The sequence below is a fragment of the Bicyclus anynana genome, chromosome 22 (assembly GCF_947172395.1).
Source record: "Bicyclus anynana chromosome 22, ilBicAnyn1.1, whole genome shotgun sequence".
In the NCBI taxonomy this organism is placed as follows: Eukaryota; Metazoa; Arthropoda; class Insecta; order Lepidoptera; family Nymphalidae; genus Bicyclus; species Bicyclus anynana.
Genome location: NC_069104.1, coordinates 4,929,495 through 4,950,264, shown reverse-complemented (window position 1 = coordinate 4,950,264; position 20,770 = coordinate 4,929,495). Strand labels below are relative to the sequence as shown.

Below are 20,770 nucleotides of genomic sequence, written 5' to 3'. Positions count from 1 at the left end.
TCCTTTTTTTGAAGTTGGTTACTAAGAGCAGTGAGATATACATGCCTGCTTTGGCATATTATCTTCATATTATAAAGAAACACATATTTCGTATTTTTTTATGATTCATGAAGAAATTTTTAAAACTAAAAATGAAGGACTTTCCATACAAACTTTTAACCCCTTCGATTTTTATATTAGGTACAAAAGTACCCTATCTTTTGTTCCAAAGTCCCATTTGCAATTACACCAAAATTCATCTTAATCGGTTCAGCCGTTTAGCCGTGAAAGGTAACAGACCAACAGGATACTTACTTTCGCAAATATTTTCAGCCATTGAATGAATAATGTTACTAGGTACGCAAAATAATTCGAAACTTTGTTACATTAGAGCTTTTATATATACAGATACCCTAGTTTTTGTTTTATTTAAAAATACCAAATAGTTATGATTTTACATGCATTCAAAGTTCGCATAAATATCGACTCCCACTAACGGTCGCGATATTGTACGTGACGTCATTTGCTCACCTGATAGAGGCAATTTTGTACTTCTGCCTTACCTACTGACGGACTAATGATTAAAATTGAAATATATTTTTTTTGTGTTGAAAAGCCCATTTATCGAGGAACATCACGCTATGACCAATAGGAGCAAAGCACCGATCAAAAATGTGGCCAAAACGGGGAAAATAATGTTCAATTGTCGACTAGTCTTCCTAGTATAACCCGCGGCACGTAACTTTAGCGCTGAGCGAAACACGGTGGGGATAGCTGCGCATCGGTACTGTCGCGCACACAATACAATTATTACGTTTATTAATTAATAAGTAAATTATTTTAATGTTTATGTTAAGTAGTAAGTCTAGCTATAAACGAAATGTGGGGTATAGCTGTGCATAGGTACTGTCACGCACGCATAATTATATTATACTTATTAAATAAAATATTGTGGTTATTACTTCTATATTACAAAGTTCACAGTGTAGGTGTTATACGAGTAGTTTATAGTTCAAATTTCCAAATATTTTCAAAGACATCGTTTTTTTAACAAGTATATAGAATGTAAAAAATAAAAACATTATTGCAATTATAATTTTTTAATTCATATAAATGTAAGTCTAGATATGTAAGTTCTAAATACTCGTAGCTTCGCCAATCTCACTTTTGAGCTGTTTTAAACAATATATTAATTCAGAAGATTCTCTTTTTAAAAAACAATGCACGTCATGCACCATTTTCCGTGCCTGTCTTCTCAAAACAGTATTTCTTCTAGACATATTCACTGTAAAGTCTCAAACAAACTAAAATATATATATTTAACAAATAAACTTAACGAAAACCAACAATAAAAATTAATAGCAATAACAAAACAATTCAGAACGCGACTGTACACTGGGAGTTCGCGGAGCGTCGTATCAGTGCCGGGGACCGAATACGACTAGAGAGCCAATCACCGCTACGGACGCTACGCACGCCCGCCCTTCATACCTGCAGCCCCCCTCCGATACCGTATTTTAGACTTTTGCGCATAAACGGTCAGCGCTAAAGTTACGTGCCGCGGGTTGTATACAAATGTGAAAGGTCATTCTCACGAAATTTCGAAACCGCTTGACGTACAAAGATTGGCAGGGTGGTAGTCCATAGTTAGTAGGTATCTGCTAATAATGGATTTTGCGATAAGGCCGGATTAAAGAGGTCTAGAAGCTCTCACAAGTTTGTATGAAAGTCCTTAATTTTTTATGCTACAAACTTGAAATTTGGCAGGGAGGTATAGTTTAACAGAGTTAGTCTTAGACCATTTAAATTTTCTAATTCCTCTATGTACCATGCCAGCCAATCTTCATTTGACGTTTTTGATGTGATGCCAATTGACAATTGCCAACCTCAACTCTCTTTATATACTTATTATACTCTTTGTCTTTGGATGGCACAGATTATTAGATACTACGTATTCCTCAGACAAAATACATAAGGACTAGTATCGCACTCAAATTCACGAACAATATTTTCTGCCATTTTCTAAGGAAAACGAGCTTAGATTTCATACATATCATATACTAAACTAGCAGTTTTTGTTCGTTTTTTACACCATTTAACTACACAAAAAGGTTATTTAACAGAGGTTTTTAACCGACGGACACGATTGTAAACTATGAAACATCGATTCTATAGAGACAGTGTTTATAATCGCATAAGATCGTTGATCATATACTTTGACAGAAAAATAATGTCTTGCGAGGCAGGTCTTTATCTAATTAGTCTGAGACGTATTCGTATGGGTTATCTTCTGAGTAAATATGTTCCTTGGTTATCTTCATTTGACGTTTGTGCGGTTTGTGATATATGTTCCTTGTTTGTGATTATTTATTCGCTTCACCAACAAATTACAAAACAAAAAGCCGAAATTTTCTATTTTTAAATTTAATGAATAATTATTCATTATTTCTGAGTGAGAGTGTGTATTTACTGTAGGTATATGAAAAATTAAAGATTTTGTTATATTCTATCGGTATTAAATTAGTCGAACAATAGCTGTGTCTTAAAATGTTTGATAAATATAGAAGGTTTCTTCTGAATAGAATGACTTCTACTCCAGAAATTGTAGAAGATATTGAAAACAGTCTGGCTACAGAGGATGAAACGGTAAAGCATTCATTGCATAAAATTTTGGTGAGTACATAACCTTAGACTAATTAGAAAGAGGATTGTTTGTTTGTTTGCATTGAATAGCCTCGGTCTCATCAGGCAATGCTTCGGCGCTCGCCCAAACCCCTTGGTGTCGCCGTAGTGGTCCCATCCCACATGGAGCCATCAGCACTTACGAAAAAAAGGCTCTGAAACTACTGAACCAATTTGAAAAATTCATTTACTGTTGGAACGGGAATATCATAATAGAAAAGAGAGCCAGAAAGTATTTTTTTTTTTTTTTTTTAAATTTATTACTATTGTGCAATCTGCTGCAACAGCTTTAAGCAAATTGTTTGTGGGTACTACATGGCATGTGTAGCTGACCTTCCATTGAAGGCCATGCTAATTTATTTTATTTGTTAATTTTTTGTATTTCATTTGTACATTTGTACATTCTTATTATTTTTGGTTTTTTTTTTTTTTTACAGGAGATCCCATATGTAGGCGCGCTTTAGCCTTCTAACATCTATTGGATGACCGAGGGCAGTAGCGAGTTTATTTTCATGGGTGTTTATGCGATTTTTATAGCACATTGATCTGAGTTCAACCTCTTCTTTTACTGTTTTTATGTCAAGATACTCATGTAGTTCCGATATCTTAGTGAACCATGGAGCATTTGTGATGGTTTTTAAAACTTTATTCTGAAATCTTTGTAATATTTCCAAGTTTGAGTTTTTGGCTGTGCCCCACAGTTCAATGCCGTAGGTCCACACTGGTTTTATTACTGTTTTATAAATGAGCAATTTATTACTGAGTGAGACATGCGAATGCCTTCCCATAAGCCAGTTAAGTTTTCTGAAGGTTTGATTTAGTTCATCGCGTTTTTTTACTATATGCGTTCTCCATGTTTGTTTTTTGTCTAGGTGTATCCCAAGATATTTTGCGGTGTAACTGTGGGGGATAATATCAAGTCCCAGTTTAACAGGAGTACATTCGTCCATTCGTCCAAATGTCACATGTGTTGACTTCGTGGAACTAGCTTTGATACGCCATTTAATCATCCATGAATTTATCTTGTTCAGGTGTACTTGTAGAATATTTGAAGCCATATTTGCGTCTTTGTTATTACACAATACAGCTGTATCATCAGCAAATGTAGCGGTGAGTACGCTGTTTGAGATAGGAATATCTGCAGTGTATAATAAATAGAGTGTGGGACCCAAAACGGAACCCTGGGGAACACCTGCTTGAATGTCATGGAAGTTCGAATACGCGTCATTGATTTTCACTCGAAATATTCTTTGATTGACATATGACTTCAGTAACATGAAGAAGTTGTGTGGGAGGCAATGTTTGGCTTTAAAGAGCAATCCATTGTGCCAGACCTTATCAAAAGCCTGTTGAACATCCAAAAAAACAGCAGAGCAATATTGTTTACTTTCTAGGGCTTCTCTAATTTGTTTGACTATTCTGTGTACCTGTTCCACAGTGGAGTGTCGGCTTCGGAATCCAAATTGATGCTGGGGAATAATTTCCCTTTCATGAAGAATGGTTTTGAGTCTGGACAGAGTTATTTTTTCAAATACCTTGGACAATGTTGGTAGTAGGCTTATTGGTCTATAAGATGTGACTAAATGCGGTGGCTTCCCAGGTTTCGGTATCATAATAATTTCCGAAATTTTCCAAATAGACGGGTAGTGGGATGTTCTCAAGATGCCATTAAAAAGCTGAGTCACAAAGACAATCGCTTTTCTTGGAAGTTGTAGTAAGACCTCTGCCGTTATTAAACAGAATCCTGGAGCTTTGTGAAGTTCAAGTTCTTTTATTACTCTCCAGACCTCTCTGGGGGTGCAGCTTTTTATTGGTAAGCTTAGTTGAAGGTCGCTATCCAGAAACTCTGCGACTTCTCTATCAGTGTCTGGGTCGCCGTTATTTGAAGTAAAAACTTCACTTAGAAACTTGGCAAAGGCTTCCGCACGTTCATTATCTTTCCTGGCCCAAGTACCATTATCTAGTTTTAGTGGGTGTTTTATGGTTACAGGCGAAGCTTTGTTAGTCTTTACGGCTCTATACAATGAATATTCATTGTTTTTCGACGCAGACAGATTAATCAGTTTATGTTTCAATGTGTCATTTTCTACGTCTTTTAAATAGGATGTAAGTTCCGCTGCTGCCAGGTTTAGCGCCTTTTTGTCCAACGGATGACGACTAGTATGCCAAACTCTTCTGAGCCTCCTTTTCTCTAGTACCTTATTTTTGATATCCATGGGTAAGTTGTTACTACCTGGCGTGTATCTTATATCCGGTGTAGAAATCCATGCTGCAGTTTGTATCATGTTTGTTATGGTTTCTGCTGCTTCATCAATGTCGTCATTCGTTTTGAGTGGAACTTTTAGCGATAGATTAGTATCAATATATTTTCTGAATGCTGACCAATCAGTTTGTTTGTTGTATAGACATTCTTTGGCGGGTCTTGAAATTATTGATGTACTAACCGTACTTAGTACTGGTGTATGGTCTGAGCAACTATCATAGCAACTATCTATACTTATATACAAGTTTGATAGCCCTTTATATATATAGAAGTCTAAGAGGTCCGGTAATTTATTGGGATCTGTAGGCCAGTAAGTTGGTTCACCTGTACTTAAAATACTGAGGTTATTTTTGATTATACTTGAATTAAGTTCTCTGCCTCGAGGTAGAGTTAGTCGTGATCCCCATTGCACGTTTTTGGCATTCCAGTCACCACCACAGATGTATCTATTTCCAAGAGTTTTAAAATATTCTGTGAAGTGAGTTTCCTTTGGGTTTGGTTTTGGGGGGCAGTAAACAGCTGAGAGAGTAAGAGACCCATGATTATCGTACAATACAATGGTTGTAGCTTGTAAGTGAGGTGTTTTGTAGTCTTCAAGGACATCATGTTTCAAAGCTTTCCTTACAATTACTGCTGTTCCAGCATGGGCAGTTCCATCAGGATGGGGTGTTGTGTATGTTATATAGTCTTTTATAGCAAAATTGTGGTTGGTAGTAAGATGAGATTCTGACACCAGTAGTACGTCTATTTTGTGGATTTTCAATAGTAGTTCGACGTCACTCTTATGTCCAATCAGACCATTAACGTTCCATGTTGCCAATCTTAGAGTAGCCATTAGATTATCTTTTGTATTACTGTGGTCAATAAGTTCATCATTATTGACATTTGGTCTATTAATTTGTCTAGCTTTTCAGCTTGTTTTGTGAGTAGTATTTCTAGCTTAGATTCTGTTGTAGTTTCATCTTTGTTCTGAATTTTAGCGACTTCTGCATATGTCCTAGTATTAAACTGGCTTGAGGAGTGTTGTCTAGTATATGCGTGTTCCTTCTCCTTTGATGCGAAGGGTCTATCTAATTTTTGTATATTTTCTTGTTTTCCAGTGCTTTGTTGTTGGTCTTTATCCTCTGTTTGTTTTCTTGGTTTTATATAATCTCTTCGTGAAGTATTTCTTTTTCTTTTGTTGATTTCTACATAAACTTCACAGCCTTTGTAGTTTGCTGGGTGATTACCTAAACAGAGGCAACACTTTGCTGGGGTATTCCGGTCTTTTTTTGGGCAGTCTACTGTGTTATGGCTCTCTGCACATTTTACACATCTATATGGCCTAAGACAGTTATTCTTAGTGTGGCCATATTGCTGACACCTTTTGCATTGGGGCACATTTGCCTTTCTTATTGGATCTTCAATAATGACCTTTGTATTGAATATATGGGTAATTTTCTTAACCTCTGTATTGTTTGGATGTGGGTCTAGGTTTACAAAGAATGTCGATAGTGGTATTTTATTAGGTCCATATCGAGCATTTATTATTTCACCACGAACTGTGTTTCCGGACTGCTCTATAGCTTCTTGTATTGCCTCTTTAGGTGTACTTGGATGGAGCTTCTTAATTACAATTCTGTAAGGTCTTGTATCCTTTCTAGAAAAGGTGTGTCCAATCAGATTGTTTTCTCTTACTATTTTCATAAGGCAGTGATAAGACTCTATAGTCGGACAACTAAGTCTTAATTGGTTTCGGGTAACAATTTTGATGGTGAACTCTTCTTTATCTAATTTTGATCTGATTAGTTCTGTCAGTTTTGCAACATCTTCAATGCCATATAGCATGATGGGGGGAGGTTTGAATACATGCTGTTTATTGTTTGTAGGTAGGGTTTCAGAATCATCTACATCAATATCCAATGATCCGAATTGGTTTGACACTGGCATGTTCCCTTTTGGTGATGGTGTGGCAGACATAATCTTTCGTTTTGGGTTTCTGATTGTAGGTACCCTCTGCCACTCAGGGCGTTGAACAGATGTGTGTGTTTGGGGTTCCTTGTTGTTGTGTTCAGTGAGATCTATAGGTGGTTTTGTATTACTAAAGCATGGTGCACTACCTGTAGACATGCTTCTTGTTCTCACAAATAGGCTGGGATGAAAAGCCTGCTGAATTAGTTTCTTTCCAGTAACATTAACATGCACTGGAGCCTGGTTACTCACTCCAGTGGTGTCTTCGGTAACAGATTTCACACTCTCTAGCCCGGATACCAGAGAGCGCCGGGGGTTAGCCGGATGGTATGACAAATCACTTTCCTTATTGCAAGACATTTCATAATAAAAGGGGGGTTGGGAAGAACACCAGTAGCACTTTCCCAAGGCACTACTGCCACATTTTTTGAGGGTATTTAAGTCCTCAGGGCTTGTGGTAGCCACGGACAGGTTATTTAACCGCCGCCTGTGACTCGGCGTTGTCGCTCGTTTAGCACCACCCAGGGGACACGTGTAGGGTGGGCCTTTCAGTAGGTAAAGGTGGTAGGTCCTACCGACGTGAGCGACGTTGTGGAAAAGATAAAAAAAAAAACTAACCATAGTTGATACCCGAGCTTATGAATTCCTGATCTTACTGGATCCACTCGCTCTTGGCGAGCACCACGCCGTTTAAGTTTAGGTAGCCGATCTTCAGGGTTGTGGGACCACTAGAGCTGGCCGTAATCAATTGATTGGACAGCCCGTTGCTCCGCATACTGTCTCGCCGGGCAGTCCCTAGAAGCAGTTGGGTGGAGGCCGGCGCTGTCCCGGCCAAACCTGTGGCAGGTAGCGCAATTAGCCACCTTGGATTTGCAGGATTCCTTACGGTGCCCGGTTTGTCCACATTTTCCGCAGGTGTCTTCCTTCGCTCTGCAGTACTTCTCAGGGTGCCCGTACATTTGGCACTTGGAGCAGCACGTAACTTGCAAATAGTCCATTACGTCGACCGCTTGCCAGCCAATAAACAGGCGCTCCTTTTTAAGTAGCGCCTCCCTGAGCGCGGGCGTACATTCCAAAATTATGTTAGTTGTGCTGTCACGACCGCGCCTCTTGTAGACTTTTGCTTGGGCCCTCAGTCTCTCTGGCGTCCATTGCGAACCCCGCAGGTTTTGGTCGTGCAGAGACTCCAGAAACGCTTCGGCCGACGGGTCCCCATCAACGCCTCGAATACAGACCCGAGGTTGGTTTCGCTTCGGCTCCGTGACACGCAACGTGGGGGGGGCTGCGCTGCGTAGGCGAACAGCAGACTCCTGAGTTGTTGTCTGGACAATAACTCCCGCGTTCCCGACCTTTCGGACCTTAGTAATTTGCACGTCCAGAGCGCGTGGGTCCACCACTCTCTTCAGTTCCGCTTTCGTGTCCTCCGCTGTCTTGAATGTGTCTACGCTTTCAGCAGCTGGGTAGAACGCAAGCACGGGGCCTTGCTCCTGCGGGATGGAAACCGTTGCAAATTTTCCTTTAGATTTGAGCGCTGTCGCATACGAGGGCGCTGCTGCAGCCGGGGCAGTATGTGGAGGCGACTCACTAACCTGGGCCTCTAGTTTGAGTAGCCAGAAAGTATGAGAGACAAATTGTTGTCTGCTGGTTAGTCCTAGAGAACCCATTTCGCTTGGTACAGCATAATCTGACGATTTTCGCCTTACATACAACTTTCTCAGCCTTATAATCTACAAGGAATCAGGAGTTGTGGAAAAGTTTGGAGGAGGCCTGTGTCCTAGGAAACAAACAGAATGTATATACAAACTCTGAATAAAGTCTTTTACTATTATTATTATTATTATTAGTTGAAATTTGCCATAGCAGTAAACAAGGAATACACAAAACCCTTATCATCAATAGTTTTCAATATAGTTATTATTATTCTAATAGACAAATTAATCTGTTGCAAAAAGAAATGGGGCTATCAGTTTAAAATTAACAATAAGTACCAGCACCTGCATGGTGAATCCATGGAATGCTAAGAGATTCGTCTCACTGAGTCCATCTTAGCCTTTGCAGACGATCTTGCTGTACACATAATTTGGCACTACAGCCGGAGTCGCTTGGATTTAAAATAATTTTTATGTATTACTTAACCATTTCAGGTTTGCAGGTGGCCAGAAGGCAATGTAGAACTGTTTGAGACATTGTATGAATACTTTGGACTAATGTTCATACCCCACAACTTTGTGGCGAGCAATTTAGTCACATCCTTCTATACAGACAGTCTGACATTGGTGCTGAAGGTAATGAAGATGGATTTCATGTTTCAATACAACAGAAACATGTTCAGTTTGGATATATTATTAAATGACAAAACTACTACAGAGTGTTTTGGTGATAAAATTACAATTGATGAAGTTGTCACAAAAATTATTAACCAACGATTCAATGAACATAGAGAATTGAATTTGACAAACTTTTGCAATGATCCAGGTAAGCATGTAAGTAAATGTAGCATGTAAGCATTTGAATAGTTGAAATCGTGTTATAACAATATTGAAGGGATTATTACTGTGGATTCTGTATCTATAGTCTGGCAAGTTTGTTGATGACTCACCCATGATATGCGGGCGACGAGGGGAAAGACTGCGCGGGTGTGAAATCGTGCGTGCGGGGAAGTGATGTGCATAAGTTGTAGGTTTTCATTCATTGCTACACTCCCCCCAGCCCGCGCGCACCATCAAGAATGTTACAAACGAAGTTTCCAAGCTATAGTAGTCTATAAGAATACAAGATACATAACTTGTAAAGAAAACAGATCCAGAATTTAATCATACCAAAAATTCACAAGTGTATAAGTATGCAATTATTAAATGAGTATTTTAACTTGGAGACTTATGATAAACGTTTTCCATTTCAGTACTTCATGAAAGGAAAATCCATTTCCACAAACTGGTTTTGCTGGCACATTTCAAAATCCTCATGCTCAGAATGGGTAAAGAAACAAGAATTTTGAATTTATCTTCTAACAATTTGAGGTATGGGTACTTATTATATGCTTAGAGATTGCGTTCAAATCATGTTGATTTAAATTGTTATTTAATCCCATAAATTGACAAGTTGAACAGTTTCATTATTGTTATATTACTGTTTCAGCCAAGTACCATCAGAAATATTGAATTTTTTCATCAAAGGTGATCTGATTGGCGTCAACTTAAGTAATAATAATGTAAGTAGTGAATCAAAATAGACAATTTCTATGTTCATTGGGTATTTGCATTGACCTCTTATAATAAAAGGACGCACAGTCATGTAGAAATTTTCACTTAAAAACTGGCCTATTTTGCTTTGGATTAGCAAATGTGATTACTTGAATTGAGTGCCGAGAATTTGTGTTTGGCTCTCATTGAGTGTTTTTTGGTTGCTGGTGTGCATATAGGATTATAGGATATTGATGGGTAGAAAGCTAAAAATTGGAAATTTTCCAAAGATTTTTGTTTTTTTTTTTTTGATTTTATTCTTTGCTATCTGTTATTAAGGAAACATTCAGCAAATGGTCTGTATGTTGTCATGACTTGGAGGGCGTCACATCCAGTGACATGAGCCCTATGTATAATTTTATTTATTAAAGGTCGGCAGGAGCTTTTCTTTTTAGTCTTTTAAATTCAGACTCATTCTTCATTAATTGTGTTGCAAGTATGTTTGGATGGTTATCTAGGCGCTTCTTGTAGCCTTTCATAGAGTGTGTAATTTCTTCTTATACAGATCTTATATGTAGGTCATGATGTAATTGCTGGTTAGTTACAAACCAATTTGCAGATGTCTTCCAAAGTAGGGTTTGGTAGTTGTAGGGTAAAGTATGATAGGGGTAGGGAATGAGTCAAAGTGAAGCTTGACCGGGTCCGCTAGTAATTATATATATATACCTATTTCCTAATATATTTGTATATACTCAACAGATTCCATCATTAGCCGAGTTACAAAGGATAAGCAGTAAAATTGAGAAACTGTGGGTCGAAGGAAATCCATTATGTGGAGACATTTTGGACGCTGTCACATATATAAGACAAATATCACAGAAGTTTCCCAGGTTGACTGAATTGGTAATTAGTATGATATATTTTTAACCGACTTCCAAAAAAGGAGGATTTTTTTTTTTTTTTTGTTACCTTATAACTTTGACCTTATTATTATTAACCAATTATGAAAATTATTTTTTTTTGTTCGAAAGAGTATACTTTCAGATTGATTTCATTAAATTTTCATAAAAATCGGTTTATTAATTTTGGGATCTACTGGGCTACCACGGAAGAGCCGTGGTAGCCCAGTGGATATGACCTCTGCCTCCGATTTCGGAGGGTGTGGGTTCGAATCCGGTCCGGGGCATGCACTTCCAACTTTTCAGTTGTGTGCATTTTATGGAAATAAATATCACGTGTCTCAATCGGTGAAGGAAAACATCGTGAGGAAACCTGCATACCAGAGAATTTCTTATTTCTCTGCGTATGTGAAGTCTGCCAATCCGCATTGGGTCAGCGTGGTGGACTATTGGCCTAACCCCTCTCATTCTGAGAGGAGACTCGAGCTCAGCAGTGAGCCGTATATGGGTTGATAACGACGAATTTTGGGATAAATTAAAATAACTGAAATACGTCTTTGAAGTCGGTTCCATTTTTATGTTGCAAATATTATTTTAATTATTTTATTCAATGACAAGGTAGTACTTACTTGCAATCTCACCAGCCCCCCTAGCCAAGTGGCTATTCTCGATAGTAGTAGATATAGATATTATAGTCGATTCTCTTTATATGATCGCTAACGAATCGAGAACTAGAAAGATGTATGGGAATGACATTTGCTATCGACAGGTCACGTGATCAAGATCTGTCATTCCCATACATTTTTCTAGTTTCCAAAGCGTTAGCGATCGTAGAAAGAGAACGTGCCACTTGGCTAAGGGGGCTGATGTCAAGTGATGGTACAGTCTTAAGTTGGAAGGAAGAGATACATAGTCAGAGGTATTGGGTACAATAAACTTATATCTCCCAATAGGATAATTTAAATAAACTAAGATATTTCCCAAAAATAAAATAATAAATGTCTTTTCTATGGTTTTAGGATGGGGTGCCCTTAAATAACCATGGTGTAAAGATGCCATTCTTCAAACACCATGTCAACGATCTGGGTAACAAAACTAAATTGGTCATAGAAAAGTTTGTAACACTCTACTTTGGCCATTACGATACAAATCGCTTAAAGCTCGAGAATTTCTATGTTCCACATGCCAATTTCACAATTACTACTGATTTTAAAGGTAAGTTAACTTAATTATATATACTTAGTGTTTGTAAGACTAAATATCGCTCATCTTAACCCCAAATAACTAAACTATATTCGTATCGTCGTCATCAACCCATATTCGGCTCAGCTGAGCTCGAGTCTCCTCTCAGAATGAGAGGGGTTAGACCAATAGTCAACCACGCTGGGCCCAATGCGGATTGGCAGACTTCACACGTAGAGAATTAAGATAATTCTCTGGTATGCAGGTTTCCTCACGATGTTTTCCTTCACCGATTGAGACGCGTGATATTTAATTTCTTAAAATGCACACAACTGAAAAGTTGGAGGTGCGTGCCCCGGACCGGATTCGAACCCACACCCGAAATCGGAGGCAGAGGTCATATCCACTGGGCTACCACGGCTCTCGTATAAATACTTAATAACTAAACTTTTGTCAAGCAGACTACGATACAGCCGTAGGTCACTTTTTATTAATCTTGTGATAGCAATCGGATCACCTGATGAATCATTTGCACGAATTAGGAAGGTAATCGTCGTCGCATTGACGAATGTTTAGTTATCTGGGGTTAAAGTAATGAAAATTAAAAAAAAATATTTAGTTACCTATGTGCCAAATTGTGGACTTATCTATACATATATTATAAAGCTAAAGAGTTTGTTTGTTTGATTGAACGCGCTAATCTCAGGAAGTACTGGTCCGATTTGAAAAATTCTTTCAGTGCTAGATAGCCCATTTATCGAGGAAGGCTATAGGCTATATTATCCCCGTATTCCTACGGGAACGGGAACCACGCGGGTGAAACCGCGAGGCGTCATGTAGTCTAATATCATAATGCATGCTGAGTTAAAGTAGAAAGGTTAAACAATTAAATATCACGTGTCTCAAACGGTGAAGGAAAAACATCGTGAGGAAATCTGCATAACAGAGAATTTTCTTAATTCTCTGCGTGTGTGAAGTCTGTCAATCCGCATTGGGCTAGCACCACAGATGTGTGATTTGGTACTCCAAGTAACAAAAACATTCGCGGATTTGGTGAAGTTGTTCACCCAAAATACATGAACCGAAGCGATCCGACATTGCTGAGCGACACGCCATTTTTCTTTTTTTTTTATTCTTTACAAGTTAGCCCTTGACTACAATCTCACCTGATTGTAAGCGATGATGCAGTCTAAGATGGAAGCGGGCTAACTTGTTAGGAGGAGGATGAAAATCCACACCCCTTTTCGGTTTCTACACGACATCGTATCGGAACGCTAAATCGCTTGGCGGTACGTCTTTGTCGGTAGTGTGGTAACTAGCCACGGCCGAAGCCTCCCACCAGCCAGACCTGGACCAATTAAGAAAATCTCAATCGGCCCAGCCGGGGATCAAACCCAGGACCTCCGTCTTGTAAATCCACCGCGCATACCACTGCGCCACGGAGGTCGTCAAAAAATCAACCGACTTAAAAAATTTGCAACACTTAAAGGTTTTCTAAATAGCTTTAGAATTTTCACTTCACAAAAATTGTGTTTTAGAAACAGCGGAAGATATATTAAAAGATCCATACGCGAGGCATTCGCGGAACTTCATCAATCCCGTGAAGCGCGCCATGTACGTGGAGAAGAATAAGAAGAGATCCTACCACAGTCAACAGGCGGTGATCACCGTTTTGAACTGTCTGCCGCCGACTGAGCACGACTTGAGCACTTTCCGCATCGACGTATTGCAACACGACGTAAGTTTAGTTATTTCCTAAGGCTCAGTCCAGGAAGGGCGAATTCGCCGCGATTCTCTCGCGCGTATTACCCGCAACCGTTGCGTCCACAAGGCGCGTACCAACGCGCGAGCATTTGGAGAGGAATTCAGTATGAAACATGGAGTTGAACTAGACAAGTTAAATAGACGCAACAAAGCGTCCCTAGTATCTCGTCTCTCGCAAAATACGCGCGAATCACGCGCGAGTCGAGAGTCTGGCGTATTGCACGCGATTTACGCGCGTATTTTAAATTCGCGCGATGCTTGTGCACGCGATGTATTGATGTCTAGTACTTCGACAACGCGCGTATGAATTCGTGCGATACGATTCGCAACGAATTCGCCCCTTCTGGACAAGGTCTAACCCTATGAAGCGAATCATGGTCTTGGAGAAGAATAAGAAGTTCTACTACAACCAAACTGAGTTGAACACCGTTTTGAATTGTCTGCCGCCGACGGAGTACGACTTAGGCACTTTCCGCATCGACGTATTGCAACATGACGTAAGTTTAGTTATTTCCTAACCCTATGAAGCGAATCATGGTCTTGGAGAAGAATAAGAGCTTCTACTACAACCAAACTGAGTTGATCACCGTATTGTATTGTCTGCCGCTCACTGAGCACGACTTGAGCACTATCCGTATTGCAACATTACGTTTTCACAGCGACGTAAGTTTAGTTATTGGATATTTCCTAATCCGATGAAGTAAATCATGGTTGTGGAGAACAGTAAGAAGTTCTATTGAAGTCATAACATGGAATACTATCGCGCATAGTGTGACATATAGCAAATTATAGTAGTAATATTAATTCTCATAATATTTATTCACTTCCATTGTTCCCACAACACAGTAAGCTCTACTGTTTAGTTTATTTGATAAAGAGGATGTGCGGTGTTGGTGTTGAAATAACTCCATTTTTAGGATGATGGTGTGTAATAGTTTAATATATAAATAAAAAATAATAATAATTAAAAGTCCAATTGTGACGTTTGAAACGCTGAAAGTTTAAAAAATCCGATACATATCTATTTCACCCATTAAAATTTCACCTATTCCAACTATATTCCATAAAATGTGAATGAATATCCGGCAAGCAAAAAGATTTTATTTCAAATTATGTTTTTTTTTTCAGTCGAAATGTTTAGTTTTCGTCATAGACGGAGTGTACAAAGAGTTGCCACATAGACTCAGCAAAGAGAGGTTCATACATTTCAGAAGGACATTCATATTGTACTACGCTGTTAAACCTTATAACAATATGTTGACAAGTTATGTAATTGTTCACGAAATGTTCTCAGCTTCACTTGCATCGCCTGAGATTGTTCGCAATAGTTTTAAGGTAATAATAAAAATAATTGGTTGATAACTTGTTTTTTTGAGAATCAGCTTTTATTAAATAACGAAGGTCTGGCTTTTAATATCACTTACTCAGTCTTAATAATTAGATTTTTTAAAAATTATATTTAGATTGACAGTCTGTGATCATTTTTTATTCTTTGACACGTTAGCCCTTGACTGCGATCACACATGATGTTAAATGATGATGCAATCTAAGATGGAAGCGGGCTTACTTGGAAGAAGCGCATGGTTTATTCTACTCGTACCTCCGACGGTTTGGTCATTTTTAAGAAAAAGATATGGCAAACATTCTAGGCGTAGGCTTACTAAGAAGGCTTCGTCACTAGGATGATGGAGCGAGCTATGCTCGGAGAATCTTTTCAAAATCAGAAATGAGGAGATCCACAAAAATAATACAAGTCACCACCATAGCATAACGAGACAAAAAATATTATTGTATAAAGAATGATGATTTTAAGAAGGCTCAGAGTCACACAGTGGGTGATGGAACGCGAATGTTAGGAGTATCTCTGCGTGATCGAATCGGAAATGAGGAGATCCGCAGACGAACCAAAATCACCGACATAGCTTAACGAGTCGCGAAGCTGAAGCGGCAATGGGGCCGCACATAATTCGAAAAGCCGATGGACGTTGGGGTCTCGAGATGCTGGAATGGCGACTCCGTACTAGAAAGCGCAGTGTTGGTCGACCTCCCACCAGGTGTACCTGACGACATCAAGCGAGTCGCAGGGATTCACTGGATGCAGGCGGCTCAGGATCGTGATGTTTGGAAGTCCCTACGAAAGGCCTATTTACTGCAGTGGACGTCTATCGGCTGATATGATGATGATGATGATATTAAAATAATTGTTTCAGTTTCCAATAAGAAATATATGTCAGATCAAGCTAATAGAACCCGACACGGAAGATGTACAGACTATGTGCAATATATTCATCTATTACACCAAGCTGAAGAAAAGTGAGGCGAAAGCGTAAGTCTCCTTTTAAAATATTTTTTTTTACAAGTTAGCCCTTGCAATCGGACCTGATGGTAAGTGATGATGCAATCTAAGATGGAAGCGGGCTAACTGGTTACGCGTAGGATGAAAATCCACACCCATTTCAGGTTCTACACGACATCGTCAGACCGCTAAATCGCTTGCGTTACGGCTTTGCCAGTAGGGTGGTAACTAGCCACGGCCAAGGAAACCTCAATAAGCCCATCCAAGGATCAAACCCAGGTTTAGCCATGAAACTTTTTTACGCTTTCATGGCTAAACCTAATCGATTTTAAAAATTCACCAATGCAAAGCAACAATATCTATAAATAACGTAGGTCATATTTTAACCCCATATTCCCACGGGAATGACGTGAGACGTCCGCTATAGTCTGGCAAGTTCGTTTATGACACTCCCATGATATGCGAGCGACGAGGGGAAAGACTGCGGGTGTGAAAATCCGTGCGGAGAAGTGAGGTGCTGCAGTCGTGGGTTTTTCATTCATCGCTACACGCCCCCGGACCGCTCCCGCATCGGGAGTGTTACGAACGAAATTAATTTCCACTGTTTTTGTTTACAGGCGACTCATCAAAGTCGACTGGGACATAAAGAAGGCGCTGAAGCAATTTACGTATGATCTCAAAAGTGGTGCCATTCACTCGGACAAATTCATAGAGGATGATGATTTCTCTGACTTGTCATCCCTTTTGGAAGATGAATTAGATTAATATAAAATTTGCTTTGTTGTTTTATTTTTACATTATATTACTTTTCATTAAATAATGAATGATCACAAAAGCGGTTCCACAAACTTTTCGATGATGAGTTTCTCTGCGTGATCAAATCAAATTGAATCAGCTCAGTGAGTCACGGCACGAAGCTGAAGTGGAATTGGGCTGGACACATGGTTCAAAGAGCCGATGGAGGATGGGGTCCCGAAGTGACTGGATCGACGACGTTTAACGCGCTGGATAATAATTATTTACAAGAAACTATACCTCTGACTAATTACATAAGGACTAGTATCGCACCTAAATACACGAACAGTATTATCTCCCCCTAACATACGAAAACTTCCATTAGCCAAACTATATACAGTAGAGTAGACTGTATGCAAAAAAGGTGTACAGTATGCCCAATCAAAACTATTTTTTGGGCTTGCAACATTATAGAGACATTTATACATTATAATTCCTCCTTGAATAATGTATAAAATCAAACAAGCCTATACTCTGTGTTTTTCTGTCTCTAATATAGTCTGTGTACAGAACACAGAGTAGAAATTATCAACAAACAAGTTTCTTTTGTTACTTCATTTGTCGTCTGTGGTTAGTTGTCAACTTGTCAATTGCATCCATTGACATTTGACCCACAGAGTACTTTTTATATATGATTTGACCACAGATTATTATTAATCTGTGGTCAAATGTCAATGGATAAATAATATTTTGATCGTGATTTTGATGAATTTGGATTTTAAATAGTTTTCTTCCATTAATTTTTAAATAATTATGTTATCTTAAATTTTGATCACTGGTAATGAAAGTGTAAAAAATACGTGTAGTTTATGTAGTCCACACTCTACAGTAGGCACAAGCCACTGCAACCACTATTAGTAAATAGATGTGGTTTTTCGTAAATTTCCAGTTTATAATTTAATAGCATTTCTTGCTCACAAATCACAAGAAGGACAGTAAAGCAAGTACAAGTTTATGTTGATATGTCAAATAGTTCTCTAGGCCAAGCTCCCAATATGCCAACACTTGGATCATTGAACTCTCAAGGCATTCAGTACGTGAATAACCCACTTCAGAGCCCTCAAATACAGTCTGCATCATTACAAGGTTCGCCTTCCCAGCACAGTCCAATGGGCACCCAGCCTCAGGTTGGTTCAAAAGTAAATCAGGGAGGCGGAGACCAGGCCTCACAGGTAAAATATTCACCTTGTATATTTATTCTAATTTACTTGTTGACATAACAGGCCTATAATATACTATTGATGTTTGCTCTATCTGCCTATTTTTGTTTAATCTGTGTAACAATCATGATAAATTGACAAAAAAAATCATAACAAATTAACTACATACACCTTCCTCATAAATCATAACCTGTTAGTGAAAACTGATGTTCAAAGAACATGTGTTCTTTGAAAATCAATATTTTCAGAGTAAATTTCTAATGTAAATAGATCCCTTAAACACATCCCTATAATCATGATGTAGCCAAACTTTTAAATTTTAAAATGCAAGATAAAGGTGTGTTACATGGATAGTCAAAATTATCTTCAACATCTTGAAGTTATGGGAAATACTCCCCAGTACCCTGTATACATAAATTTTAAAGTATTTTTGTGTATTACAGCAACATATTAGCAAACTAATAATACAAGCTTTCTCTGTAATAAATCAAAGAAAATTTATTTAATCTATATTGTTAATAAAGTATTCTTTACATTAAAACACGGACTTACTGTATACTCAATATTTTTTGTTTTTTTTTTATATTTCAGTACCTTACAAGACCTAGACTTCAGGAGCTGGTCAGGGAAGTAGATCCCACTGTACAGTTGGATGAGGAGGTGGAGGAGACACTGCTTCAGTTGGCTGATGATTTCATTGACACCACTCTGACTGCTGCGTGCACCCTCGCCAAACACAGGCATGCTTCCAATGTGGAGCTCAGGGATGTACAGATATATTTAGGTGAGTTTGAGAAGACCATAAAGAAGCGTTAAACTTTTATTTTAATTATACACATTGACCTCTTATAATAAAAGGATGCACAATAATGTAGAAAATTTCACTTAAAAACTGTCTAATGTTGCCTTGACAGTTTTAGAATTATTGGAAATGAATATTATACCTAAAGGCCTTTTAAATATAGTCCAATATTGAATAAAATCTCAAACTCAAGGATTAAGTTTAACTACTTGAATTGAGTGCCAAGAAGTTTTGTTTGGCACTCATTGATTGGGGACATTTTTTGGTTGCTGATTGTGCATCAACTTTTTATAGGAGCTTGATTTCTATACAGTGTAAACTACTTTGTCTCTCAATTTAACGAGTTTCATAAAATTACAAAAAATTGCTTGACTTTGGTTGTATTTTATACAATGATACACTCTACTTATACTCGCTCACTATTTAACAACATTAGCACAGAATTATAAGCTATTATATAGTACAACCACCTGATCAAACAGCCACTCTATAAAACACCAAAGAATGCTCAGTCCCATTTAAGTTTTTAAATAAAACCAAAATTTCCATTCTCCTTCAATTAATCAGAAATACTCTTAAAGTTATGACAATAGCTTATATAATTTACTAAGTTATATAATATATTAATTCAATACATTCCAATAAAATCTACAGCAAACAACACTGCATACCTACTTGTACTTATGATAATTGAACATTATTGCATTATTTAAAAAAAAACCTAAGTATTAGGCTGCCTGTCCACCAGAGTGTAGTGAGTGAGCGTAGCAGAGAAACGGACTAATGCGGAGCGAAGTTGCGTTCTGTGTCTGTTTACTGAAGAGGAGCGAGGCTGTGCAGCGGAGCCCGAGTTGCAGAAGCGTTTCCCGCTCCGCTTACCGGGTTTATATGAATTTTTAAACTATAGCTTGGCAAGTTCGTTGATGACACTCCCATGATATGCGGGCGACGGGGTGTAAGGCCTGCGCGTGTGTGAAGTCGTGCGCGCGGGAGACGAAAGGACTGCGCAGGTGTAAAGTCGTGCGCGCGAGGCAGAGGGAAAAACTGCGCGGGATGAATTCGGACGCGCCGGGCATTGCTACCCCCCTCCCGGCCCGCGCGGATCATCGGGAGTGTTACAAATTTGCCAAGCTATAACCTAAAAGTACCTATCCACTTAAGAGGAGCGGAAATTTCGTGCAATCCTATTGGTTAATATTTCTCTGTTACTCGGCTCTACTGCCTCGCTCCGTTTCGTGGACTGTAAGCCTTACAAAGTAAACTTATTGATAAAAATAATTCTTTTTCAGAAAGACAATGGAATATGTGGATTCCCGGTTTCGGCAATGACGAACTGCGGCCCTACAAACGTGCTGCAGTCACTGAGGCACACAAGGCTCGGATGGCACTTATTAGGAAAACTCTCAAAAAGTACTAGATTAATTTTAATATAATGGTCAAATTGTGAAATAAACAATTTAAGAATTAAATAATTTGTATTATTGCAATGGAACCTCTGTCTTTGATTCGAATCTGGTCCGGAGCATGCACCACCAAATTTTCAATTATGTGCAATTATTCAAAATTCATATATTATTTCAAGTAGGCTCAATTTACAAGCACTTTTGTAATGTCAGTTGACTATTTGTAAAGATTCTACCACCGGTTTGGAAGGCAGGTTCTGCTAAGAAGATGCGGCAAGAAACTCAACAGTAGCTCTTTTAAAAAAATTCATACAGTATTATAATTTAAAATTGATAACAAAACACCCTTTATAATTAAGGAACTCATTAATGGGGAACTGGAAATGGTGAATATTGTAAGGAAACCTGCATAA

The 20,770-nt window shown here is 38.5% G+C and overlaps 2 protein-coding genes across 4 annotated transcripts; both read left to right on the top strand.

The window, feature by feature from the left end:
- The first annotated feature begins 2,320 nt into the window (after positions 1 to 2,320).
- LOC112046844 (nuclear RNA export factor 2) lies at positions 2,321 to 16,973 on the top strand. Of its 3 annotated transcripts, XM_052888364.1 has the most exons (11): positions 2,321 to 2,652; positions 3,099 to 7,201; positions 9,019 to 9,349; positions 9,777 to 9,894; positions 10,013 to 10,085; positions 10,816 to 10,959; positions 11,975 to 12,170; positions 13,676 to 13,875; positions 15,030 to 15,236; positions 16,112 to 16,227; positions 16,815 to 16,973. In XM_052888364.1, exons 2-11 carry the CDS (start codon positions 7,199 to 7,201, stop codon positions 16,960 to 16,962), a joined length of 1,536 nt encoding a protein of 511 aa, XP_052744324.1. In that variant the 5' UTR covers positions 2,321 to 2,652; positions 3,099 to 7,198; the 3' UTR covers positions 16,963 to 16,973. The 3 variants fall into 3 exon arrangements, with proteins under 3 accessions (XP_052744324.1, XP_023939430.1, XP_052744325.1); XM_024083662.2 differs by lacking the exon at positions 3,099 to 7,201 and having other exon boundaries at positions 2,326 to 2,652; XM_052888365.1 differs by lacking the exons at positions 2,321 to 2,652; positions 3,099 to 7,201 and having other exon boundaries at positions 9,218 to 9,357.
- Positions 16,974 to 17,647: 674 nt separating this feature from the next.
- LOC112046851 (transcription initiation factor TFIID subunit 12) lies at positions 17,648 to 20,426 on the top strand. Its single transcript, XM_024083672.2, has 3 exons — positions 17,648 to 18,164; positions 18,744 to 18,936; positions 20,244 to 20,426. The coding sequence occupies exons 1-3, from the start codon at positions 17,955 to 17,957 to the stop codon at positions 20,369 to 20,371; spliced, it is 531 nt and encodes a 176-aa protein (XP_023939440.1). The 5' UTR covers positions 17,648 to 17,954; the 3' UTR covers positions 20,372 to 20,426.
- The last annotated feature ends 344 nt before the right edge of the window (positions 20,427 to 20,770 follow it).

Excerpts from the sequence above, each read along its gene's own strand:
- LOC112046851 (XM_024083672.2), top strand. The coding sequence starts at position 17,955 with ATGTCAAATAGTTCTCTAGGCCAAGCTCCCAATATGCCAACACTTGGA. Across the intron at positions 18,165-18,743 it reads GCGGAGACCAGGCCTCACAG|TACCTTACAAGACCTAGACT; the intron begins GTAAAATATTCA and ends TTTATATTTCAG. Across the intron at positions 18,937-20,243 it reads GGATGTACAGATATATTTAG|AAAGACAATGGAATATGTGG; the intron begins GTGAGTTTGAGA and ends ATTCTTTTTCAG.
- LOC112046844 (XM_024083662.2), top strand. The coding sequence starts at position 2,527 with ATGTTTGATAAATATAGAAGGTTTCTTCTGAATAGAATGACTTCTACT. Across the intron at positions 9,350-9,776 it reads AAACTTTTGCAATGATCCAG|TACTTCATGAAAGGAAAATC; the intron begins GTAAGCATGTAA and ends TTTCCATTTCAG. Across the intron at positions 12,171-13,675 it reads AATTACTACTGATTTTAAAG|AAACAGCGGAAGATATATTA; the intron begins GTAAGTTAACTT and ends ATTGTGTTTTAG.